The sequence below is a fragment of the Natator depressus genome, chromosome 4 (assembly GCF_965152275.1).
Source record: "Natator depressus isolate rNatDep1 chromosome 4, rNatDep2.hap1, whole genome shotgun sequence".
NCBI classification, from domain to species: domain Eukaryota; kingdom Metazoa; phylum Chordata; order Testudines; family Cheloniidae; genus Natator; species Natator depressus.
In genome coordinates this window covers 55,483,496-55,511,296 of record NC_134237.1, presented here as the reverse complement: position 1 = coordinate 55,511,296, position 27,801 = coordinate 55,483,496, and the positions used below count along the sequence as shown (strand labels likewise).

Genomic DNA, 27,801 nt, shown 5'->3' with positions numbered 1-27,801 from the left:
TAGCATCTGTAAGGGTAGAATGCCACCATGTATCTTACTGGTTTGTTGGTCAAAGCTCAAAGGGAGGAGATGAGCTAAGGCTGCATTGGAGGGATTGTGTGTACATTACTGTCAAGGTTCCTCCCCCACTCTGAACTCTAGGGTACAGATGTGGGGACCTGCATGAAAACCTCCTAAGCTTACTTTTACCAGCTTAGGTTAAAACTTCCCCAAGGTACAAATTAATTTTATCCTTTGTCCTTGGAATATCCACTGCCACCACCAAACTCTAACTGGGTTTACTGGGAAACGTTGTTTGGACACGTCTTTCCCCCCCAAATCCTCCCAACCCTTGCACCCCACTTCCTGGGAAAGGTTTGGTAAAATTCCTCACCAATTTGCATAGGTGACCACAGACCCAAACCCTTGGATCTGAGAACAATGAAAAAGCATTCAGTTTTCTTACAAGAAGACTTTTAATAGAAACAGAAGTAAAGGAATCACCTCTGTAAAATCAGGATGGTAGATACCTTACAGGGTAATTAGATTCAAAACATAGAGAATCCCTCTAGGAACAGACAGAAATAGTCATTCTATTCAGCACAGTTCTTTTCTCAGCCATTTAAAGAAATCATAATCTAACACATACCTAGCTAGATTACTTACTAAAAGTTCTAAGACTCCATTCCTGTTCTATCCCTGACAAAAGCAGCATATAGACAGACACAGACCCTTTGTTTTTCTCTCTCCTCCCAGCTTTTGAAAGTATCTTGTCTCCTCATTGGTCATTTTGGTCAGGTGCCAGCGAGGTTACCTTTAGCTTCTTAACCCTTTACAGGTGAGAGGATTTTTCCTCTGGCCAGGAGGGATTTACCCTTCCCTTTATATTTATGACAATTACCCTTGAATTTCTTGGTTTTCAGAGACTTAAGTTTAGCTACTCACCACATTCCAGAAGGGCACAAGGCACCACTAGGCAAGCTTTAACTCTGCCTTAATTAAGTTTTTGGGCAGTAAACTACCTTGTGTCTCGGTGGTTTTTTTGTATGTGATTTTTTTTTTTTAATAATCAAATTGTCCAAACGTGGAGAATAAGGTGATAAGTAAAAGCCAGCATCGGTTTGTCAAGAACAAATTGTGCTAACCCAACCTCACTTCCTTTGACAGGATAACCAGCCCAGTGGACGGGGGGGAATTAGTTGGCAGGATATACCTGGACTTGAGAGGTTTTTGGCACATTCTTATAAGCAAATGAGGGAAACAGGGCCTAGATGCCATTACTATAAGGTGAGTGCAAAACTTGTTGAAAGACCATTCTCAAAGACAACGAGGAGTCCTTGAGACCTTAAGCACCTTAAGACTGACAAATTTATTTGGGCATAAGCATGGAGTTTTATCCCACGAAAGCTTATGCCCAAATAAATTTGTTAGTCTTAAGGTGCCACAAGTACTCCTTGTTGTTTTTGCTGATACAAACTAACACTGCTACTACTCTGAAACCATTCTCAAAGAGTTTACTACTCAAGTCATACATGCAGGAGCACAATGATATCCATGTGCACAGTGATAACCAAGGTACAATATGTTTTGTGGACAATGAGTCATAAAAGTACTGCTTTTTTAAAAAATAAAATAAACTGACTGAAACTCAATTTCTAGTAAAAAGAAAAGGAGTACTAGTGGCACCTTACAGACTAACCAAATTATTTGAGCATAAGCTTTCATGAGCTACAGCTCATTTCATTGGATGCATTCAGTGGAAAATGCAGGGAGGAGATTTATATACACACACAACATGAAAAAATGGGTGTTACCATACATATTGTAAGGAGAGTGATCACTTAAGATGAGCTATTAAAAGCAGGCCCGGGGAGGGAAACCTTTTGTAGTGATAATCAAGGTGGGCCATTGCCAGCAGATAACAGGAACGTCTGAGGAACAGTTGGGGGGTTGGGGGGAAATAAACATGGGGAAATAGTTTTACGTTGTGTAATGACACATCCACTCCCAGTCTCTATTCAAGCCTAAGTTAATTGTATCCAGCTTGCAAATTAATTCCAATTCAGCAGTCTCTCGTTGGAGTCTGTTTTTTAAGTCTTTTTGTTGTAATATTGCAACCTTTAGGTCTGTAATCGAGTGACCAGAGCGATTGAAGTGTTCTCCAACTGGTTTACGAATGTTATAATTCTTGACATCTGATTTGTGTCCACTTATTCTTTTCACATCAGCCACACTATCAGAGGCTCGTTCACCTGCACATCTACCAATGTGATATATGCCGTCATGTGCCAGCAATGCCCCTCTGCCATGTACATTGGTCAAACTGGACGGTCTCTACGTAAAAGAATAAATGGACACAAATCAGATGTTCCTGTTAACTGCTGGCAATGGCCCACCTTGATTATCACTACAAAAGGTTTTCTCCCCCCCCCTTTTGCGGGTAATAGCTCATCTTAAGTGATCACTCCCCTTACAATATGTATGATAACACCCATTTTTTCATCTTCTGTGTATATAAATCTCCTCCCTGTATTTTCCCCTGAATGCATCCGATGAAGTGAGCTGTAGCTCACGAAAGCTTATGCTCAAATAAATTGATTACTCTCTAAGGTGCCACAAGTACTCCTTTTCTTTTTGCGAATACAGACTAACACGGCTGTTACTCTGAAACCTATCAATTTCTAGTGTATGACAGGAACTGGGAGTACTACTCCAGCCACCTGAGCAGCCCATTAGACAAATGTGTGAACTGTTCTGAGGCTCCATGCAGTCATGTCACACCTCTGTGCATTGACAAGGTGATATTTGAAACCCCAGAAAAGTATGTACGTTGGGTCTTGTTTAGAGTCTGTGTGCGCGCTAAGGGTTCATAGACTCCGGTCTCCTTTCGCAGCTGGGTACATCATTTCACAGAGGGAAGAGCTGCCCTGCCGAGGCACTGGGCCATGCTGCGGCTGCTGAGACGTTCCGTCCCGCCAGGAAACAAACCCCCCTCGGCCACCGACACCCAATTTCTGCAACCACTGCCGCGGGCTCACCCCAGGGGGGTCCCGTTCCAATCCCCCTGCTCCTCCCTACGCCGGGATCGCCGCGCCGCGGCTGGCTGGCAGCGCCCCTACCCGGTTCCAGCCTCCCGCCCCGCCCCATCTGCCTCTCATACCGGGCGCAATTCTATCCCCGCCCCGTTCACAGCAGCGAACAGATTGTGACGCCAACCAAGGGCAGAACCGAATGCCCCGACCTCAGCCGCGGTTACTGCGCATGCTCACATCACGCTCCGGCCCCTCCCCGCAGGCACGGCCCCGGTTCCCATGGTAACGACTCTGGGCGTCCTAGGACTCGCCTAGCTGCGGTAGGTGTAGCGGCACCGGCGGGTGAGCGGGGCCCGTGTGGGTATCGCTCCTTACCCGGCTCAGTCACCCCGCGGGGGTTCGGTGCTAGAGGCGGGGTTGGTCGGGTGAGGCCCCGCTTGCCGGGCCCCTGGGGTGGGGGGTGTTAATCCCTCTGTGGGTTTCCGGTTTGCCTCCTCCCGGGGTGGTGCCGTGCGAAGTGGGGGAGGACAGCGGGGATACACCCAGCCCTTCGTGTGGGCGGGGGGATCTTGCTGCTAGGAGCAGATCTGCACCGCACCGGCGCTCGCAGGGCTCTCCACTGGGAGTAAGCTGGAGAGTGTGTCTGGCGCTGTACCTCGCAAAGAGGCGTAGAAGCCGCGGTGCGATTCGTGCTGCATGCTTGGGCGGTGCCATGGTGTCAGGGCCCTTGCACTGAGCTGGAGGCTCGCGCCTGTGTTGTGTGCCACAAATGCTTTTCTTTTCAAAATATTATTTGCCCTGTTGCTATTGTAAATGCAACACAGTGACGTGGTTCCAGTCTCCTGGAGCTGAGTCCTGGGTGTGCTGGAAGAAGTGATTGAAAAAAATCCTGAGGGGAGCAGTAGGAGCACCGCTCACTCAACACTTATCAGTTCAAAATACTTTCCCTAGTTTCTTGCAAACTGGAGCATTTTTAAAAAATGAAATAAGCAAACAATTAAGAGTCTGCAGTTAAGTTACACAAAGAATAGTGTGTTCCCAGACAAATTTGCAGTTGGTTAATATAAGATTTCCTTTACCCTCCTCAAAGTTCATCAGATACTTAATTCGCAAAAATCTAAAATCTTGCAAATGGCAAGAGTCCTCAATCCTCCACTGTGTGACATGTTGTTCCATGTTATACATTAAAATGATGCATCACACAGTGAATTTCTTTAACTGTGTTTTTATCCATTATTCTTAAGCTCTTTGTTTTTAGTTCCCATCTCTCAAAGCCACTTCAGCCTTATCCCTCCTCTTCTGTTTTCATCCTTTTCTTACCTACATTTCTATCTTCATATTGCTGCTGGTCTTTCTCTTTTCCTGTTTCCTGATGGCATGGTTAGTGAAGCAGCACCAGTTCTCAGGAAGGCCGCCTCTTCACTAGGGAATGTTGAGAAAACATTGCTACTGGTGCTAACACTACTGGGAGCCCTAATGTAGGAAAAGCTCTGGTGAGATCCAGCATTTTGAGCAGCTGAAAGTTGTAGCACAGGGGGAATTTCCCCTTAGAAGTCTGTAACATAGACATGACTGAAAATGCTTTACTTCACACACTGTTCATGGATGTTGTTTCTTGAAGTCTTGATTCAGCACAGAGGGATGGAAGCATCACACTTTGGTGGTGGTCTTTTGTCAAGCTGACATTTTGTTATTCTTGAATATTTTATAAATAAGTATCAATTTTATACAGTTAGTCATATAATAGATAAATGGTTATACAGATATCTCTGTGACACCCATTCATGTAAGTGGATCATATGGGAGGATCTGGGCCCATGCAAAGTTCCGTTAACTTTTGACACACTCATCATGAACTTAAGAGTTTGCCTGCGTGAATCAGGTTGCAGAGTCGGGGCTTTTGTACAGTGCCATAAGCATTTATGGTGCTTTGCAGATGAAAAGTGACATGGCCTCTGCTCCGAGAGCTTAAAGTCAATACTCTATTTGAGGGCAACTAAATGTCTTGATCCCTATTACTGCAAAAGCTGATTGGTTTTAATGGTGTGTGGATTTGGAACATGCTTTAGAAGAGAGGTAGATGAAATAAAATGATATTAGCCATTATATAGAGTAAATTTAATAACTTCATTTGGATTCTATAGAGTCTATAAATTTGTTTTCCTTATTTTTAGCCATCTTAGGAGTGAACAAGTGCCTTCTATACAGTAAGTGTTCAGTTATATTCTCTATCCTCTACCACTCTCCAGTCCAAAGCCCTGTAAGATTGACTTTATTGATTTCTAGAACGCCTATTGTGGCAGCAAAGTCCTTAATCATAGGAACACAGGAATTGCCATACTGGATCAGTAGAGCCCTGCAAATCTGCAGATATCAGCTTTATATCTGTGGATATCTGCGTCTGCGGATGCAGTGAATATCCGCAGACCATGTTTGCAGATCTTGGATGGATAAGGATCCAGATTTTCTATCTAGAGCCCTGCAAATCTGCAGATATCCACTGACCATGTGTTTGGATCACTGATCGAATGCAGATACAAATTTTGTATTCTCACAAGGCTCTATGAATCAGACCCAGTCTGTCTAATCCGTTATTCTGTCTCTTACAATGGCCAACACCAGATGCTTCAGAGGAGAGAATAAGAATGCCATACTAGGCAATGTGGGATAACCTGTCCCCAACATACACAGCAATCATCACGCTATCTAATAGCGATTGGCTTAAACCCTGAAGCACAAGGTTTAATATCCCTTCCAAAATGTTGTCATTAGTTAAGATTGTCATGCTGCCTGGTATGGGACACAGCTAAGAGTGCCAATCTCAGGTCAGACTGCCATAAAAGAGGGCATGTACCCCAAACTGGTGGTCTATTCTATCATAAAATTTCACTAAGCCAGTAACAAATGTTTGCTTCCAAAATACTATATTAGTTATAATTAGGGTGACCAGACAGCAAATGTGAAAAATTGGGACGGGGGTGACGGGTAATAGGAGCCTACATAAGAGAGAGACCCCAAAATCAGGACTGTCCCTATAAAATCGGGATATCTGGTCACCCTAGTTATAATGAAGCCAAAGACAGCCCCCTTTCAGGCCCTCTAGCCCCTCATTACCAAACCAGACTTCTATGATAAATTATTATTAAAACCAAGAATCCCATATATTAGGTTCTTCCAGTTCAAAAGAACCAGAGGCACACCCAGATTAAATATATTTCAGTTCTTCCCCAAAACCCGCTCCAGTAGCCAATCCTTTAGTAACTACAAAACTAAACATTTATTAATGTATAAAAAAAGAAGAGTTAAGAGGTTAAAATGAATCATATGCATTACAGTTGTTTGTAGATCAGGATAATAGCAGTGATTTTTAAATCTGCCAGTTTGCAAAAGTCTCTCTGGTTCTCCCCAGATATTGGGGTCCTCAGGTCATTGTTCAAAGTTCTTCTTTGTTAGAAATCATAATCCAGAGATGTGGAGCAGGAAAGAGGCAAGAGAATGATGTCACTCTCTCCAATTTATACCCCGCAGCCCACGTGTATGGAGAATTACTATCTCAAACATGGAGTGAAGCATCACATGTTCTACATGCCCTGCTAAGTCAGTGGGCCTCCATTGTCCATATGCTCTCTGAGGCATTCTCAAGAGAGGCCTATTAGAAGAGTTGATTCTCCTTAACCATGTCTGGCTCGTCTGGATATAAATCTAGCTTGTGGGTGTTACCCAAGCACATATCAATGTGTAGGAAGTTATGAATCTTTGCTAATACACACAACATAAACAGGACAACATTGTGCAACAGATTTCAAATTTTCCAATGATACTTTATGGAAGATCTATTGCAATTGTATAACAGTTGTAACAAACAATGATATAAATGGTGACCTTTTTATAGAACATCACAGTGATAACCGTGGGTATTTTCATATCCGTATAACTATCCAATCCCTCTTTGAATCTTGTTAAATTATGGGTTCAGCAATTTCCTGAGTTAGTGAGCTTCATAGTTTAATCACATGTTGTGTGAAAAAGTATTTCCTTTATATTGGCTTTGAATTTCCCACCTTTTTAATTTCATTTCATGTCCCCTGAATCACTTGCTTAATTTTAATATGTACTTCATGCTTAAGTGATATGCTGAATCAGAGCCTTATGGTCTTCTCCAAAGCCCATGAAAATCAATAGAAGCCTTTCTATTGACTTTGGTGGGTTTTGGATCAGGCCCTTAGTGTCTAGTCCATCTCTCATTGAAACCAGTGGAAGGACTCCCATTGACTTCAGTGGGAGATAGATCTGGCCCCTATTTAAAGTCGAATTATGCTACTCTCTTTCACAGAATATCTGTTTATCCTGTGGATTGTCTGATTGCTATTAGTAAATGCAGTACAATTTGACCCATGCAGAATAAGTAAAATGTAGAGAGATTATCACTCATTTAAATGAACATCAAAATGAGTTTAAAGGAATATTAACATAAATTGCTTCACTGAAATGTATTACCAATACCTTCCTGTTTTTGTGTACTTATAATTTATATGTAAAGTTTGTCCTTAAGTTTTGGAAATAAAATAAATCACCAAAACTTTCATACACTTATGAAGAAAAAAACTAAAATAAATGAAAAACAAATTAAACACTAAACTAAAACATATATTGCATCTTGCCATGAAGCTAACTTGGGCTGTAAAATACAATTGCAGATGTGCAGTAAGAGATGAGACTTATAGAAGGGTTTGTTCTAAAGTCTTGTTCCATCTCTGGTCATTGATATTTTTGATCCAGTGACAGGAAGGCTAATCAGTGACTGACCATCTCTCAGTATAGACCACTGCCAAACAGAACTCCCTTTCATAGAAAAACTTATTTAATCACAGACACAAATACAAATCTAGAATTTCTAAAAATTATAATTCTTGACTGAGATTAATTGGTTTTTTTAATGACATGGTGGTTTGAGATGTTTAGATGAAAAGTGTCATCATATACTGTAAATCTGGGTGTTTGTATAATGTCTAGCTTTCACTTGGGCTGTGAAATACAATTGTAAATGTTATCAGTAATATTAAATCCCTATTAACCCCCACAGCCGCCTCAATGTAGTGCCCTACTGTATCTCTTTCCTTATCCTCCATTACCTTATTGATATGCTAGTCTAAGTGATGAGGAACAAATATGCATTTTAAAAATTTTAGCACAATATTTTTTGTGTGCTACTGCTCACTATAGCCGCAATGAAATGGATTTTGCTTTTTCAGAAAGGCTAATTTAAATAGGTTGTGCTACCTTTTGATTGATTGGTATCTATCAACTGCTTCTGACAAGTAACAGAAAATTTCCATTCAATAAATGTAACAAATAGCTAACTTTCTTTCCCCCTTTAAAATCCTGTTTCCCACTCCTATTAAAAGTTTATGTCTTGGGGCCTGCCAGCAGGTCTTGTAATACCTACATTTAAACCAAAATTAAAAGTAAGGGTGCTCCTGCTGCTAATGTCTCAGATCACAAACATGCAAAATGAAGGAACTGGCAGCTGAAGCTTTAATGGTGGGAAGTGTAGGCTGAGTACTTGAGAGGAAAGAACACAGTAGCTCTATGTGACAAAAAAGTCCTGTTAACATTTATGTACTTCAAAAAAGACAAACTAGACTGCTCTGTATAGCGATGGGGACTTTTTGGTTTTGTTCTCCATAAGTAAAAGCCTGTGTTCATACAGCATTACTTAGTTATAAAGTTAAGTGGTTTCTATTATTTATTTTGTAGGATAATACAATGCCTGCTGTTGCATCATTATTACACATTGCATGTTTTATCATTTCTGTATTTTACCTATCTATTTAATAAGATACTATTGACATTTGACAGCCCAGTAGACCCTTAAAAAAACCTGATTCTGATCTCAGTTACACCCATCTAAATCAGCAGTACCACAATGCAGTTACAAATGAGATCAGAATCAGTCCCAGGCATTATGTCCCAATCCATTAACTCCAAAGACCCAATCCTGCAAAGACATATGCACATTAATCACAGGTGCAAGTCTTTGCAGCAGAGGGACCTAATTTCACATATTATGAAACAAAAGGGGAAAAACCCTTACCCTTCCTCAGTCTTTCCCCATTTACTGTAAGTCATGGGTCACAGGAAAGACACTAATATTTTAAATTTTATGTGTATTTTTTTTTTTTTAGTTCAGAATGAGTACTTTGCCTCCTGTGCAGATACAGTGTCCAAAGGAACATCGCAGCCTTGTAGAGCAGATGGTTTGCCCTTCAATAAAACTTGCAAGGTATGTGTGTCTCATTGACTTTTGGAAGACTAACACTTTTGCTGTAAATAGCTTCAATCAGATATCTTAAAGAGAAGACAAATTATGGTTTGAGTAGTTGGGATATTTTAAAAAGCAAAAGTTTAAGACAAGAAAATCATCTATTAGCAAAATTACATGCACATAATGAATAAAAGGCAATAGGAAGTGCAAACTCACTTGTCCTTTTAAGATAGAACAATAAAACCCAAATGATCTTCTTGTCATCTAAAATATTATGTACTGAACATGTCCATACTTGAATTGGCATCATCTAATCCACAAAGTTGCCTGCAGTTTCAGTAAAATTATGTTCAATGAAATTTCAAGATGCTGCTTAAAGACTGAAGAAAAGCTTTCAAACAATCAGTGAAGTAAGTAAAGGCAGGAAAGATTAGTACCACCATTTTTCTTTGGCATTATGATAGATTTCAAAAGAGCTCTATTCATGGTATACGCTTTCTCCTAAGTTTTCAAAAGAGTCATTTCCTCTTAGTAGGTGTGTACAAATTGGCATGAAAAAATTACCCAACACTTGATAGTTCAAGGACTAAACCTACTCACCAGCCTGAAATACACCAGTGCCTCAAATCATACCCCATACCAAGTCATGTCTCCAGCTACCTGGTATGCCATTAGTTAGTTGCTCCCCACTGCTTGGGTTTGAAGACCCTAGTCTCCCACTGGTTGAGTACTGAGATCCCAATTAATGCTGCTTGCCACTCCAAATAAATCGGTTTAATATTGGGTCACAGTAAATTCATGCTAAGCAGCCCTGCTTAACCTCCCCCGGATCAATTTATTTTAGTCCTAAACAAAGAGTTCTCTGAATTGAGAGATGCATCAAGGCTGAGGGTTTTTCTTCCTCCTGGACCAGACTGCAGCATTTAGAGACTGAGAACAGGTTGTAGTGGGCTGAGGAGCAGAGATGCTCTAGCTGGCCTGAAGACCAGCAATGGCAGGACTCCTGCCTGATTTAGCAGAGAGCTCTTGTATGGGACAGTCCCTGCAGAGATTTAGCAGAGAGTTCTGTATGGGATAGGTGTTGGGGGTAAGGAGGGATGGAAGCAGCCTCTTGCCATCCTAGCAACGGGCTCCTTGCTATTGCCACACCCTATTAGAGTACTCTGGGATGGTGGCAGTGGAGCCCTGCATACACAGAATCCTCTGGGGTAGTAGGTGCCCTTGTTAGCAGAGTAATGTTGATGTGGGCACCATATAAACACATAGATCCCTTTGCTGGGATGGTTTGTCCCCTTTAGAATCCCTTCTGAGGGAGGCAAACTCCCAGTTCCCTCTGTGCCAGAAGGTAGGAGTAGCAGCCCCTTCAGGGTATTTTAGTCCTAACAGTAGCAGCCCCTCTCCAGTCTAATGCTAGCAGCAGCTTTGGAGCGGTCTCTGTGCAAGCTTCGAAAGATGTCACCACAGTCTGAGTGACACAGGAGCACACCTGCTATGCCACTAGCATTGGGACTCCATAGCAGATCAGTTGGATGCCTCCATTGCCTTCTGTTCCTGAAGCTTCACCCCCAATTACTTCTCTTTCCTCCCCGCATCCCCGTTGAACCTTTGCTCTCTGGTTCCAGCCATGCTCCCTTGCACCTCAGGCAGCCAGCTTCTTTCCCTATTCAAAACCTCCAACAAACTTATGCTATCCGGATCTGAAACAGGCAGAGGGGTGGGTGAAATGTTTAAAAGTTTAAGTACTTCAGTAGTTCACTTTAGTACGGCTTTCCAAGCCTCTGGCCACACACTGAGGCAACCTTTCAGTGCAATCCAGCCCAGTTCACGTCTTGCTGGATCTGGGGCAGAGAAATGGGGCTGGATCATTTACTCTGTGTAGCCCAGGCTTCCCTGAATCTCTCACTCCCCTCAGGCTTCCCTGAGCAAGCCCTGTCTTGCCATTTTCCCTTGAACATTCTTCCTTTCACTATGCCCATGCTCCCTTGGCATATACCTGCTCCCTCTGTGTCTCCTGCAAGGGTCCTTCAAAATCCTAGTAACATGGCCGGTAACTCTGACTTTGATTAATATAGCTTACCAATAGATAACCTTTGAGTAAAGGCTGTTACTATTAACTATCAAAACAATCCATGGTTGGCTTTATAAGCCTTTGTGTGATTGTGGTGTTGTTTTTTTTTTAAGAACTGGATATGGGTATGTGGTAATTTTATTTTGGAAATTAAAGGGAATTTGTTATGGATGTAAGGAATCTGTTGGCATGTTTGAGTATTATGGTTGAGTGATAAATCATGGGAGTGTTAATGTTACTGTAACTTGATTTCTTTGATATTTTGTGTCTGCATTGAAATGTTGGGAAACTTTGACTCTAAGTTAACAGTTTTTGAAGTGGGAATAAGATAAGATTTAAATCTTATTTATCGCTCTTTATCTTCGCGTGGTTCTGTTTTGTGTGAATGTTACAAGGCTGATTTTTTTTTCTTTGTTGTATGAATAAAGAATCTTTTCAGTAAAAGAAATTGGATAATTTTGCCCTATAAGCTGAGGAGGCAAACAATTGTAAAACAGCTGCTTCAAAATGCTAGCAAGTATGGATTGGTCATCAGGAAGAAGATGACAAAATTGATTTTTTCTCTTAAATGAGAAATCAGTTTAAAACTAAATAGAAATCAACTTAAAGGGAAAAGTTCTTTATATAATCTATATTTATAAAATGTGATGAGTCATGGCAACGTTGAAGTAGGGGGCTGAAGCTGATTGGTAAAACAAGTGACAACTTCTGGAAGAAAAAGGATAGTGATTCTTACCCTATTTCACCTCCACCCCATCTCTCAATTATGACAAAATGACATTTCCAAATAAGTGCACTTGACACCTCGAAACAGACATAAGACGCAGCCAGATAATTTTCACATTCATAATTTTTGTTCCTTTCAATTCTGATTGTTTAGAACACCCTGGTTAGAGCTTTATCCTTTTCCTATTTGGTAGTAATTGAACTGACTCTTGTGTTTTTATGGTGAATAAGCTAATATGGTTCTTCTGTCATTTCTTTCTTGTTTGTGCACAAACATCATTGATGGTGTCAGCACAGGTCTAAGAGAAGTGTTTATTTTTCCAAGTAGCTTGAATTCTTTATGATGGATATCTTCCTTGGCAGCCCCTTTAATACAGCACAAAATATTGTAGGTCTTTTGTAAACAGTAGCTGGTGTGTGTGTGTTCAATTCTTGGCTATGCTTAATTTTTTTTTAAACTCTGGAGCACATTTCCCCCCCCCCCCCCATCAGATTAGATAATTTTAAACCTGGACTACATGACAAGTGCGACTTTAAGCTTTGTGATTCATCTTTGCTGTCTACAGAGTGTAGTGTTTAAAATAAATAAATAAATAAAGATTCCCAAGAAGCAGAGGTGAGACAACAAACTTTCCGTCCATCTCACTGGAGATTATATTTAAATGGTGATTTAAATTAAATGTTGGTTAGATAATTGTGAAGTTGAACATTGCAACCTCTAGATATTTTCTGCCTTTTCTTTGTATTTGGAATGCCCGAAGGAGCAGGAGGGTTCCTTTTGCAGACTTCCGAAAGTGCATAGTTTCAGGGCACTTTGTGTCTAGCCAAACAGTTTTTGTTTTTAATTACATAGTCATATAGTATTTCTCAAATATATCTACATTCTTGGCTAAACATGTAGTATTGTGTAATACATCTTTTACATTATTGCACACTATTTGTATTGTCCTAATGGTCCATAATATCTTCATTGATTTAGGCTTGTAGGCTTAGTCTGCAGACTTTGATTTGGATTGTAATTAGATTATAATTTGATTATTATGATACATTTTTTTTTTCCTAAGGTATGTATTTTCATGTAACCAGCAGTGCGTTCTGTGTGCATGGCCTTTCTTAGGTACAATTGAGGAATGAGATAGTGTACTATAAGGCTAATGTACCTTAAGTGCAGTTAAGGCAGTAATAGTTAAGTATGAGATGAATTTAAGTGGCCTGTGTATGGCAGCAAATTTTTTTCATTTTTTTGTTTTTGTTTTTCTTTCCTACTTCATAGGGTTGCTAACTTTCTATCGCACAAAACTGAACACCCTAGCCCCGCCCTTCCCCCAAGGCCACACCCCTGCTCAGTACTTTTCCCCTCCCTTGGTGGCTCGCTCTCCCACACCCTCATTCACTTTCAGTGGGCTGGAGCAGGGGGTTGGGGTGTGTGTGGGGGTGAGGGCTGTAACTGGGGGGTGTGGGCTCCAAGGTGGGGCCAGAAATGAGGGGTTCAGGGTGCAGGAGGGAGTTCCAGGCTAGGGCAGGGGATTGGGGTATGGGCTCTGGCTTGGAGTGCGGGCTCTGGGGTGTGGCTGGGATGAGGGGTTTGGGGTACAGGAGGAGGCTCCAGGCTGGGAGATGGGGCCAAGGGATTTGGAATGTGGGAGGGGGCTGCGGGTTGAGGAAGGGTGTTGGGAGGGAGTAAAGACTCTGGGCTGGGGGTGTGGACTCTGGGTTGGGGCTGGGGATGAGGGGTTTGGGGTCCAGGAGGGGGCTCCAGGTTTGGAGTGGTTCAGGGCTGGGATAGGGGGTTGGGGCTCAGGGTTGGGGTGCGGGATTACCTCGGGCGGCTCCCAGTCAGTGGCGCAGTGAGGCTAAGGCAGGCTCCCTGTCTATCCTGGCACCGTGCTGTGCCCTGGAAGCAGCCAGCAGGTCTGGCTCCTAGGCAGGGGGGCCAGGAGGCTCTGTGTGCTGTTCTCACCCACAGGCACAGCCCCGCCCCCCAGCTGCGGTCCTGGTCAATGGGAGTGCAGCGCCAGTGCTCGGAGTGGGGACAATGCATGGAGCCCTGTGCTCCCTGCACCTAGGAGCAGGACCTGCTGGCCACTTCCGGGGTACAGTGCAGTGCCAGGATGCAGCACCAACGACCGCACTTTTAACTGCCCAGTTGGAGCTGCCAGGGTCCCTTTTCAACCGGGCGTTCTGGTAGAAAATCAGACACCTGGCAACCCTACTACTTCAGTGCGGTATATTTTGTAAACACCGTTTTATGTACACATAAATGATTTTTGTGGACTTTTTCTGGCATTCATAGAGTAATAGGCAATGCTACAAAATGTTATCCAGATGTCCATACAATTATGGAAAAAATATATCAGAGGGAGAGGATTTAATTAAGTAATTAAAGACTGCAATGTAATACATATCCACAAAGGGGAAGAGATATGGATTTACATGCAACAAGGCTTAACCATACAATCTTAATGTTCTTTTCTCATAGTTTTTTATTGAATAAAAGTTAATTCACATCACTGCTATAAAAGCAATATCCTCTAACATGATGCTCTCAGTATGTATAAGAAGGCATCATTCCTTTTCTGGTCAGTAAATAGTGCCTTTGCAACTCCAGGGCCTTTGTTATGTATGGGATTGGAGTCACGATTAAAGAACTGAAATATTGGCTGAAATTGAATTGTCTGTCAGTCCAATTTCCAACCTTAGCACTAGAACAGAACACACTGAAGTCAATGGGAGTCTTTTTGGTGACTTCAGTGGGCTTTGGGTCAGGCTTTAATGAAGGTCAACCATTAGGATATGCTCTTGAGATTTTTAGATAGGTAAAATTGTCTCTGAGCCTAAATTACACTACACAATCTGTGTGTGAGTAAATTTGGTTTCTAAAGAGTCTAGTACAAAACAGATTTGACGCTCTGCTTAGTCCATGCTGTCAAGGCAAAAACATAATGATTCCATTTTGGAAAAAAGTTTGAGTGTAGGGGGGTGCTAAACACTGATTTTACCTAAAAATGAACTCTGTAGTGTGTATATAAAACCACTGGATAACAGGGTCCCTAAATACCAAAGCCAAGTCTGCTTCCCTGCAAAAATAAAGATTTGAATAGCTACAGACCAAAAAGTTAATGTGATACTTGTAGGTGTTTATAAAATGTGTCTGATACATTACTTTGTCAATATTTCAGTATTTATCTGTCTAAGTGGCAATGATGATACATTATACATGCTGCAGACATCTACTTTAGCACCTCCAGTGTTTCTTTTAATTTTTTTTCATTTAAATTTAGGAGTCATTTGATCAAAGACAAAGATGCCATAGATCATTATTTGGCGATGAATATCAAAGGGTTGTCAAAACAAGAGGCTGCTGCGTAAGTATGGGCTTTTTGAGGCATTTTAACACACAGTAAGTTTATTGTTTCCTTTGTTTCTAGTCATCATATTCAATAAAATCTGAAATTCCCCAGGCCTTACACCTTCCTGAGTAAAACTTGGAACTTAAAAATGATTCACTTCTACTGATTTTACATTGATCAAAGCATTTAATCCCATGGTTTTATTAATTCTCACATTTAATGAGGTTGTATCACATTTGAAACATTATAGCTAGACTGTGCCAGTAATTATATTTGAAATCACCTTAAAAAAAAAAAAAGCCTGTGTGAAAACATCTCCTGTGGGTCTGAAGTTTTGTGAACGAAAAATAAATGTTCTTGTAATACTCAATTAACATTTAGCCAATCCCCACCCCCAAATGCTGATTTTAAGATGCAGCATTTCATACACCATTAATTCTTTAAAAAGCTAATGGATGAAAGCACACTAGATACATTTTTATTTCTTACTGTTGAGATATTTACATTTAAAAGTTACAAAAGACTACACACTGATTACTTTTTCTGCAGTGCTTTATCAGATCTGGGATTTTGCTCCATCAGAATTAATGAAGGGATCCTAAAAATTTGGAATTACTGGTAGCTTAAAGTGGGATTTATTTTTTCAATATTTAAATAATAAAAAGATGCCTCTAGAAAGTTAATTAACTATTAATATTGCAACATAATCCCATCAGTGTTAAAACAGTCCCTTGATCCAACAGGAGTTGGCCAGACAGCCACATAGGAAAAAAAAAAAGTACTTGTCTCTTCTACATTTCAAGAACGTACCCTCAACTCTGTCTCCATATTCTGGCAAATACATGTCTTTTGCAGCATGCCCTGAAGGTTCCCAAGTTCAAGCTATTTCTGACCAAAGAAATGGATGTAACAAGTTCAAGAGTCCTAACAGAGTGGCCTGCCAGCATCCCTCATTTCTTTTGTAATGTCTGGATTCAGCTTGAGTGCTTCTCTTTACCACAGTTGTGGCAGATTCAAGTGTTGCTCAAGCTCTCTAATGTGTCAGCAGGAAAGATCCTAATGTATCTTGGGAAGGATGTGTTCAGAAAGTAGTTTGTTAAAATAAACTTTAGAGTTGGGAAATTACTGGAAGATGATGGACTTCAAATAGATCCAAATTATGGGGCAGATTATGACTTTGTATACATTACAAAGGAGTAGAAAGATGTAAGGATGCTTCCATTCCTTATCTGTGTGAATTATCTGTATCATGGGTCACACTGCGAGATAGAGAGCAGGAGCAGAGAGTGGGCAGAACCTGTTCCACTGCATCTTTGTGCTAGCTAGCACAGATGGTGAAGGAATCTGCAACCAGTGTAAGGACTGGCTTGGATTCCTTCCCTAATGGGGAGAGGGGTAAACCAGGGACCAGATTGTCACTTTTTAAATCACACAGTATGATCCCTGGTCTGCTCCTGGGGCTTACCCTTACTTAGGGGTTCTGGCAGAGCCACAATCAAGACCTATTTAAGTAACAAATCTCTCCCTGGACAACTCTGTGGGTACAGATGGTCTGAATGAAGTGGAGCTAATGTGGTTCCAGTGTGCAGGGGGAGGAGGAGCAGAATACAGAGAGCCTACAGAGGAAGAAACATGTATTCACTCATTATTACCCCTAGCAACATGGAAGGGGAGAATACTAGCCATGGAGGACTACTACAGCTTTGAAACTGCAACAGTGGTTGCATACTGGCTTTCCTTCTTAATGGTGGAAGTTTGCTTCTCTGCCTGGCCCCATGTGGATCTCCCCAGCACACAACCTATGCAGGGAAAGAATGGTCTTCCTGTCCAACTTTGGGAAAGCTCTCATGCATCTATATTGTAGAGTTCTAATTTGATGAGATCAACTTTCAGCCATAATATTTCTGTAGAATTTTTTTTACATGTAAACCATGAGTGCTAAAAGAGTGAGGTTGCAAGACAGGAAAATGCAAGGAAATCCACAGTGGAATGGGAAATGTACCATCTGCCCTTTCGTATGGGGGGACACTGGGGTACAGTAACACAACATGCTGCTTTCAAAGTTATGAAAGCCTTTTGATGGACTAAAACTGAAATATGTGTAATTAATTGGGTGTATCTTTATTCGTATGTTAGAAGTGAACCTCTTTTAAATGGTTACGTTTTTTTCTTATCTTTAGAATTTTAATGAATACTAATAGTAACTCAGAAGAAAGAAACTGTATGTAGAAGTCAGGTTGTTAATCGGTGCTGTCCTGTGTACCTACTTAGTACATCCTGTGACAGGGTCGGGCCAGATGGCTACAGGAGAGTAATAGAAGGCAGATATATTAGCCCCAGCTTAAGTAGGTCCCTTTTCCCTGGGTAAGGGAACAGGAAAGGTTCCAGAACAATCAGGAACCTTCTGGAGACAATTAAGACAGACAGGCTGGTTAGAACACCTGCAGCCAATCAAGAAGCTGTTAGAATCAATTAAGGCAGGCTAATCAGGGCACCTGGGTTTAAAAAGGAGCTCACTTCAGTTTATGGTGCACATGTGAGGAGCAGGGATCAAGAGGCACTAGGAGCTGAGAATGCGGACTGTTGGAGGACTGAGGAGTACAAGCATTATCAGACACCAGGAGGAAGGTCCTATGGTGAGAATAAAGAAGGTGTTGGGAGGAGGCCATGGGGAAGTATCCCAGGGAGTTGTAGCTCTCGCACAGCTGTTCCAGGAGGCGCTCTATACAACTGCATTCCACAGGGCCCTGGGCTGGAACCCGGAGTAGAGGGCGTGCCCGGGTTCCCCCCAAACCTCCCAACTCCTGGTCAGACACAGGAGGAGTCAACCTGGACTGTGGGTTCAGAAAAACGGCCAAGCTGAGGGCTGGCGTGAAGCTCCAAGGCGAGCAAATCCGACAATAAGCGCAAACCCACCAAGGTAGAGGAGGAACTTTGTCACAATCCACAGGGAAGTGTCAAAAGAATATTAACACAGTACACCAACAAGAGAGCTGAGGTGTATTTATTAAGTTTATCTAGTTATTTAAAAAGTAAAATTAAAGTCAGTCAGCTGTCATATCTCTAAATGGCCTCACTGGAGCCTAATTTGTGTTTTGTATTGCTCAGACTACAGATACTTTTTATTATAGAAGCTGCAGGAAAACTTTTATATTTTGTCGGGTAATTTTTTTTTCTCCTAAGCGTGGATTATTATATTTTACTTTGGGTCTTATATTATATTGAAATAAAGGGGCAGGATGTTATCCACTTGCCACCAATTCTCTCGTGTTCATATTTGAAATTTATTTTAAAAGGTGTTAAGTGATGTAAAAAGAAACTTTTTCAGAACAGTTAGGCTTGCTAGAAATATTGCTAGAATTAAAATAAGAAAAAAACATTTTTGTAAGCAAATGTTCTGCTGTGTTAGCAACCCCAACATTGCAACACTAAGAACCTAAAAGTGAAATACTATTTTATATTAAAAAAGTGAAATTGACTGACTCTCTTGAATTTCATCATCCAAGCTGAGAGAATTACAAAAAAGTAAACAAAGCATAATCAGTTACAAGTGAACTGGAATTTTAAAATTCTTTAACATCTAATTATCTAGATCCAAACTGTGGAACTCGTAGTCCTTCTAGAGAACACTCAGATATATTTACACTTTGAACTCAGAGTGTGATTCTCAACTCAAGGAGATGTACTTTTGCTAGCTCTCATTGAGCTAGTGTGCTAAACATAAAGTGTATCTGTGGCAGGACGGGCTAGCTACCCCAAGTATGGGCCTAGGGTCTCAGATGGGCACATACTCTGAGCAGCTAGCTCTTCCCTCCCGCTCAAAGTATAGACATACCCAGTGCCAGTGGTAATACTCATGGAAGTATGTGCTTGCTATCATGAGTCAAGGTTGTCCTAATGCATGGGTTCTCAACCTGGGCATCAGGGTCACACTGTACCTTCCATATTGGTAACTGGAAAGATGTCCTGGTTAGATCATAGAATCCTAGAATATCAGGGTTGGAAGGGACCTCAGGAGGTCATCTAGTCCAACCCCCTGCTCAAAGCAGGACCAATCCCCAACTAAATCATCCCAGACAGGGCTTGGTCAAGCCTGACCTTAAAAACTTCTAAGGAAGGAGATTCCACCACCTCCCTAGGTAACACATTCCAGTGCTTCACCATCCTCCTAGTGAAAAAGTTTTTCCTAATATCCAACCTAAACCTCCCCCACTGCAACTTGAGACCATTACTTCTTGTTCTGTCATCTTGCTACCACTGAGAACAGTCTAGTTCCATCCTCTTTGGGACTCCCTTTTCAGGTAGTTGAAAGCAGCTATCAAATCCCCCCTTCATTCTTCTCTTCCGCAGACTAAACAATCCCAGTTCCCTCAGCCTCTCCTCATAAATCATGTGTTCCAGTCCCCTAATCATTTTTGTTGCCCTCCACTAGACGTTTTCCAATTTTTCCACATCCTTCTTGTAGTGTGGGGCCGAAAACTGGACACAATACTCCAGATGAGGCCTCACCAATGTCGAATAGAGGGGAACGATCACGTCCCTCAATCTGCTGGCAGTGCCCCTACTTATGCATCCCAAAATGCCACTAGCCGCCTTGGCAACAAGGGCACACTGTTGACTCATATCCAGCTTCTCGTCCACTGTAACCCCGAGGTCCTTTTCTGCAGAACTGCTGCCGAGCCATTCGGTCCCTAGTCTGTAGCAGTGCATGGGATTCTTCCGTCCTAAGTGCAGGACTCTGCACTTGTCCTTGTTGAACCCCATCAGATTTCTTTTGGCCCAATCCTCTAATTTGTCTAGGTCCCTCTGTATCCTATCCCTACCCTCCAGCGTATCTACCTCTCCTCCCAGTTTAGTGTCATCTGCAACCTTCCTTAGGGTGCAATCCACACCATCCTCCAGATCATTAATGAAGATATTGAACAAAACCGCCCCCAGGACCGAACCTTGGGGCACTCCACTTGATACTGGCTGCCAACTAGACATGGAGCCATTGATCACTGCCCGTTGAGCCCGACAATCTAGCTAGCTTTCTATCCACCTTATAGACCATTCATCCAGCCCATACTTCTTTAACTTGCTGGCAAGAATACTGTGGGAGACTGTGTCAGAAGCTTTGCTAAAGTCAAGGAATAACATGTCCAATGCTTTCCCCTCACCCACAGAGCCAGTTATCTCGTCCTAGAAGGCAATTAGATTAGTCAGGCATGACTTGCCCCTGGTGAATCCATGCTGACTCTGTTCCTGATCACTTTCCTCTCCTTTTAATGCTTCAGAATTGATTCCTTGAGGACCTGCTCCATGATTTTTCCAGGGATGGAGGTGAGGCTGACTGGCCTGTAGTTCCCCGGATCCTCCTCGTTCCCATCTTTAAAAAAGGGAAGTACATTAGCCTTTTTCCAGTCATCCGGGACCTCCCCCGATCGCCATGAATTTTCAAAGATAATGGCCAATGTCTCTGCAATCACATCTGCCAGCTCCTTTAGCACTCTCGGATGCAGCGCATCCAGCCCCATGGACTTGTGCTTGTCCAGCTTTTCTAAATAGTCCTGAACCACTTCTTTCTCCACAGAGGGCTGGTTATCTCCTCCCCATGCTGTGCTGACCTCTGCAGTAGTCTGGGAGCTGACCTTGTTTGTGAAGACAGAGGCAAAAAAAGCACTGAGTACATTAGCTTTTTCCACATCCTCTGTCACTAGTTTGCCTCCCTCATTTAGTAAGGGGCCCACACTTTCCATGACTGACTTCTTGTTGCTAACATACCTGAAGAAACCCTTCTTGTTACTCTTAACATCTCTTGCTAGCTGCAACTCCAGGTGTGATTTGGCCTTCCTGATTTCACTCCTGCATGCCTGAGCAATATTTTTATAGTCTTCCCTGGTCATTTGTCCAATCTTCCATTTCTTGTTAGCTTCTTTTTTTTGTTTAAGATCAGCAAGGATTTCGCTGTTAAGCGAAGCTGGTTGCCTGCCATATTTACAATTCTTTCTATACATTGGGATTTGTCCCTGTAACCTCAATAAGGATTCTTTAAAATACAGCCAGCTCTAAATAGATGGGATGTTCATGAGGGAGATCCAGATAGGGAAGACTGAGAATCACTGATAAGGTGTGTTGTTAGTAACTTAAGTAAGGAGATTTGTTTGATTACACAACATATTTTTAAACTGAAATTGTCCTTTTAAGCAACTTGATACTCTTATATGTATGAGATCATTATGTGAAGAGAAACTCTCCTAAATTACACTTCCGTTTAAAATTATACTCCCTGTAATTGTCAGTATATCCTGCGCAAGATTTGAGTGCCTCCCAAATAAGGGAATTTCTGTGGTTATCACTCCTTTGTGTCAAACAATTGAAAGAATATTATGGAGAAACACTAGTATGATGGGTTCAGCACGGCCAGCCCACAACATTTTGGCACCTGAGCCGGGGAGCTCAAATGACGCCCCCATGCTCCCTCGCTTGGGCCAAAACTTTGAAAGGTCTCCATTCTGCCTTCTTCCTGTTCTACTCCTCTCATGGTACTTTTTTTCAGAGTAGCAGCCGTGTTAGTCTGTATTCGCAAAAAGAAAAGGAGTACTTGTGGCACCCTAGAGAATTACAAATTTATTTGAGCATAAGCTTTTGTGAGCTACAGCTCTCTTCATCGGATGCATTCTCATGGTACTGCTCTGCTACCTACCCCAATAAAGGAGAACTAACAACTTAAAATGCCTTGTTCAAAAATTGTAAGTAACACTTAACTTCAAACGCCTGAATAGCAAATGTAAATTTTCTTGTCTGCATAGTAAACACTGGCATTTTTATCTGTTTGAATAATCAAAGTGGTGCTTTCTGTGCCTTCTTCGTTGCAAAGATTTGAACTGCTTCCTGCTGAAGGTCTACAGTCTGGGCCAGCTCATGCTCTGTTGAGATGGTTGCAAGGCCGACCAGCCTCTCCTGTGTCATTGTGGAGCGTAGATGTGTTTTTATTAACTTCAGCTTGGAGAAGCTGCGTTCTCCACTGGCAACTGTTACAGGAAGTGTTAGAAGTATGCGCAGAGCAACAAAAGCATTTGGAAAGAGGGTGGTCATCTTATTTGTGCACATAGATTCCAGAACAGCCTTTGGAATTGATCCTGCTGAAATGTATCTTGAAAGGGCTTTCAGTTCATCACCTAAATCACTCGCATCAATCTTGTGCATGTCGTCATGTCTCAACACTATCTCTAGTGCCCTGCATTGCTGGTGTAGGTCTTCTTCAGGTATAGTTAGGAGTTTTGGAATATCATACAACATCCCAAATATACTGCTGTGTTCCCTGAGCTGCATGAAACGTTCTTCAACTGACTGTATTGCACAATCTAGCACCTGGTTAAAGAATTAAATTTGAATTGTTTTTTGGGGTCTCTTATGGGATTATCCCATGCCTCGTAATCAAAATGTCGTCTTCTTCGGTGACTCTTGTATTCTTGAATGGCTGGGAAAATAGCTTCAGTGTGAAGTTCCTCTGCCAACTTCTGTGCACTCTTCAGAACATTTTGAAATCCCTCTTCTGACCGGTAAGACTGTAGGTATGACTTTGCTTTGTCCAGTTGTTCCATTGCTTCACATATATCAAGGTCAACACCTTGGAGTCTCTTACTGTTTGAAATGTTGTAAGTATGTTATGCCACAACACTAAGCCACACAGAAATTTGAAGTTATGTATGTTTCTGGTGATTCCATTTCCCTCTGCCACTGTTCTCCCACGAACGGTTTCTGTCATAGCATTATCCTCCATAATGGCAACTATGGCATCATCTGTCTGCCCAGTTTGGTGTTTAATAGGCTTTATCACCTCCACTCGACTTTCCCATTGTGTGGCAATCAGTGGTTTCAGTCTCAGAGGATGTTCCCAGATGTTGCTTCAAAATTTGCCATTGATGAGTTGATGCAGAGAAAAATACATAATGCTTTGAATTACATTAAAAAATTCAGCAGCCTCACTAGAAGCTGATGCTACATCACTGAGCACCAAGTTCAATGAATGAGAACTGTCTGGGACAAAAAGGCTCTCAGATCCGTGTCTGCACTCCTCTGTTCTTTCCTCTCATGTTGGCACCATCATCGTCGCCCTAACCTCTCATGTCAGCTATCGCAACTCCTGTGTCTTCCAGCTTTTTAAGAAGCACGTTTGTCATACCAGCTCCTGTAGTATCATCAATGTCAATAAATTCTAGAAAATGCTGCCTGACAGTCACCATTGCAGGGACATTTTCACTAGGCTCTGTTACAAAATGCACCATTAAAGTCATTTGTTCCGTATGGCTGATTTCAGGTGTGCAGTCCAGAAGAACAGAGTAATATCTTGCTGACTTCAGATCTGCTACAATCCTCTGTTTTGACTTTTGTTGCCAGTGACTGTATGATCTCATTTTGAATTGTTTTTCCAAGGTAGTGGTGTGTGCACATTTCTTGGGTAGTTTCAGAGTAGCAGCCGTGTTAGTCTGTATCCACAAAAAGAAAAGGAGGACTTGTGGCACCTTAGACTAACAAATTTATTTGAGCATAAGCTTTCGTGAGCTACAGCTCACTTCATCAGATGCATGCAGTGGAAAATACAGTGGGGAGGTTTATATACATAGAGAACGTGAAACAATGGGTGTTACCATACACACTGTAACGAGAGTGATCAGGTAAGCTGAGCTCTTACCAGCAGGAGAGCAGGGGGAAAAAAACCTTTTATAGTGATAATCAAGGTGGGCCATTTCCAGCAGTTGACAAGAACGTATGAGGAACAGTGTGGGAGGGGAATAAACACGGGGAAATAGCTTTACTTTGTGTAATGACACATCCACTCCCAGCCTTTATTCAAGCCTAAGGTAATTGTATCCAGTTTGCAAATTAATTCCAATTCAGCAGTCTCTCGCTGGAGTCTGTTTTTGAAGTTTTTTTGTTGAAGAATTGCCACTTTTAAGTCTGTAATCGAGTGACCAGAGAGATTGAAGTGTTCTCCGACTGGTTTTTGAATGTTATAATTCTTGACCTCTGATTTGTGTCCATTATTTCTTTTACGTAGAGACTGTCCAGTTTGGCCAATGTACATGGCAGAGGCGCATTGCTGGCACATGATGGCATATATCACATTGGTAGATGTGCAGGTGAACGAGCCTCTGATAGTGTGGCTGATGTGATTAGGCCCTATGATGATGTCCCTTGAATAGATATGTGGACACAATTGGCAACGGGCTTCGTTGCAAGGATAGGTTCCTGGGTTAGTGGTTCTGTTGTGTGGTGTGTGGTTGCTGGTGAGTATTTGCTTCAGGTTGGGGGGCTGTCTGTAAGCAAGGATTGGCCTGTCTCCCAAGATCTGAGAGAGTGATGGGTCATCCTTCAGGATAGGTTGTAGATCCTTGATGATGCGTTGGAGAGGTTTTAGTTGGGGGCTGAAGGTGACTTCTAGTGGCGTTCTGTTATTTTCTTTGTTGGGCCTGTCCTGTAGTAGGTAACTTCTCGGTACTCTTCTGGCTCTGTCAATCTGTTTCTTCACTTCAGCAGGTGGGTATTGTAGTTGTAAGAATGCTTGATAGAGATCTTGTTGGTGTTTGTCTGTGTCTGAGGGGTTGGAGCAAATGCGGTTGTATCTTAGAGCTTGGCTGTAGACAATGGATCGTGTGGTGTGGTCTGGATGGAAGCTGGAGTCATGTAGGTAAGTATAGTGGTCAGTAGGTTTCTGGTAGAGGGTGGTGTTTATGTGACCATCGCTTATTAGCACCGTAGTGCCCAGGAAGTGGATCTCTTGTGTGGACTGGTCCAGGCTGAGGTTGATGGTGAGATGGAAATTGTTGAAATCATGGTGGAATTCCTCAAAGGCTTCTTTTCCATGGGTCCAGATGAAGATGTCGTCAATGTAGCACAAGTAGAGGAGGGGCATTAGGGGACGAGAGCTGAGGAAGCGTTGTTCTAAGTCAGCCGTAAAAATGTTGGCATACTGTGGGGCCATGCGGGTACCCATAGCAGTGCCGCTGATTTGAAGGTATACATTGTCCCCAAATGTGAAATAGTTATGGGTAAGGACAAAGTCACAAAGTTCAGCCACCAGGTTTGCTGTGACGTTATCGGGGATACTGTTCCTGATGGCTTGTAGTCCATCTTTGTGTGGAATGTTGGAGTAGAGGGCTTCTACATCCATAGTGGCTAGGATGGTGTTTTCAGGAAGATCACCGATGGATTGCAGTTTCCTCAGGAAGTCAGGGGTGTCTCGAAGATAGCTGGGAGTGCTGGTAGCGTAGGGCCTGAGGAGGAAGTCTACATAGCCAGACAATCCTGCTGTCAGGGTGCCAGTGCCTGAGATGATGGGGCACCCAGGATTTCCAGGTTTATGGATCTTGGGTAGCAAATAAAATACCCCGGTTGGAGTTCCAGGGGTGTGTCTGTGCGGATTTGGATGGTGACTCTTCTTAGATGCTCCTGGAGTACAACATCAAACTCCGCCATCAGCCCCACAATTTTAGGGAAGTTTCCATGGTTGGCACATACAGTTGATCTGAAGTGCCACACAGTGCTAGGTTTTGGGTAGCAAGCATTCTCACAATGGCAATGAGCCTTTTCAGACCATTTTGCCAGTAAAGAGACTCTGATGCAATCTATAGTGATGCTGATCATCTACGGTGGCTTTTAACCTTAGTCTCCTCTCAAGCTCTTTTCACCTACGGAATGCTCTCTGGTGATTTGCTGCCTTCTCATGGCATGCCAAATTTCTAGCCAGATTTTTCCAGTCCTTTGTTCTTGTAGAACCCAATGTGGCTGGAACATTAGACTGGAAGAGTTTGCAACAAAAACAGTATGCAGCATTCTTCTTCGAGAGCTGTCCCTGTGGGTGCTCCACTCTAGGTGTTGGTGCATCCCTGCACCTTCTCTTGGAGATTTTTACAGCAGTACTCGTACTGGTCGCGCACGCGCAGAGCTTGTCCCCCTGCTCTGAGTGTACCTTAATAGTACGTGTGCACGACTGGTCCCCTCAGTTCCTTCTCTACCGTCCCCAGCCTGAGCTCAGCAGACTCGTTAGAAAACTTTCTCCCTTGTTACTTTTACCTTTTTAGATAGTTAGTTAGTTTTTGTAGTGTTAGTTATTAGTGTTACCAGTAGTGTGTTAGTTTCACTTTTTTTAAAAAAAATTTTCTTAGTTCCTGTCAGCACTGCTGCTTCCGACATGCCTGGCTCCCCAGGCTTTAAGCGCTGCTCTAATTGTAAGGATGCCATCCCTCTGTCTGATGGCCATTCAAAATGCATAAAATGTTTGGGGGAGTCCCACATCCCCCAGAAATGTGCCCACTGCAGCAAACTTAAATCTAGGGCACGAAAGGACAGGGAGTTGAGGCTAAAGCTGCTCCTGCTGCAAAAATCCTTAGGGTCAGCTTCAGACCCAGGCGCTGAATCCGGCTCTGCTTCACACCACAGCCCCCCCAGCCTCTAACAAGATGAATAAAACTTCAAAAAAAACATCACCTTCTGTCATCCGCAAAGCAAACTTCGTGGGAGAAGGCTTCTCCCGGCAGATCTACAGCCTCCATCCCTGTGCTCCCTCGGCTGAACAGTTTTGACGTGCCGAGCTCCTCCGGCACCGCGCGAAACCCAGCTGCGGCAGTAGTGCAAAGCTCCAGTGCCGAGGCTTCAGGCTTCCAGTTACCTGCCTCTCAGATGGCACCTTTCGGCACCGCGGTGGAAGCAGTGCCTACACATGCGGACGTGCCTGACCCCCCTCCCCCCCCCCGCAGGCTATTACCGCTCTCCCGGCACCAGCACCAACACCTGCTGAGCTGGCCGGCAGCCAAACAACTTTAAAGACACTGCTGCAGAGGAACTTTTCATCGCAGCAGATTCCTCTCGCACAGCCCTCACCACACAGAGGAGCTTCAGCACTCCAATTTACACAGTCAAGTGACCTGCTTGTGTCACCCATTCTGCAGTCACCCTTACTGAATGCCTACTTTTCACCAAATGCTCAGCCAGGTTCTGAACAGCCTTCCTCCAGTGAGGAGGAAGCTGGTCTCCAGAAGGATTTTTCACCATATGAAGTCTCTCATCCTCAGACCCCAATTAATAGAGGTCATAGAAACATCAGCTTGTCCTACTCTCAGGATCCTGCCCCGTGGTGTGTAAACACATGGATGGCACCACCTATGCCCTTCCCACCAGAGTGACAATATTGGGCCCCGTGGGTATCGTATCCTCAAGACCACACTCACTATGCCACCTCAACCAGGCCCAACACCTGCCCAGCGACCAGAAGCTAACGAACCTGCCACTGATGCCAGTCACCAGACAGCACCATTACTTGTGCAGAATCAGGCACAACCTGTCTCTATCCCAGTAGACCCAGTTGTTACGCCTGACGAAGCCCTGCTTCCTCCTCTC

The 27,801-nt window shown here is 42.8% G+C and overlaps 1 protein-coding gene across 3 annotated transcripts in view; it reads left to right on the top strand.

Annotated features, from left to right (window-relative positions):
• The first annotated feature begins 3,223 nt into the window (after window positions 1-3,223).
• Window positions 3,224-27,801, top strand: part of TTC29 (tetratricopeptide repeat domain 29) — a 205,039-nt gene continuing 180,461 nt past the window's right edge. For 2 of the 3 annotated variants that reach the window (XM_074950961.1, XM_074950963.1), the window contains exons 1-4: window positions 3,224-3,331; window positions 5,186-5,218; window positions 9,197-9,294; window positions 15,352-15,435. In XM_074950961.1, coding sequence (XP_074807062.1) covers window positions 9,203-9,294; window positions 15,352-15,435 — 176 coding nt within the window. In that variant the 5' untranslated portion in view covers window positions 3,224-3,331; window positions 5,186-5,218; window positions 9,197-9,202. The remainder of the gene's footprint in view (window positions 3,332-5,185; window positions 5,219-9,196; window positions 9,295-15,351; window positions 15,436-27,801) is intronic. The other variant, XM_074950962.1, reaches the window with a different exon arrangement.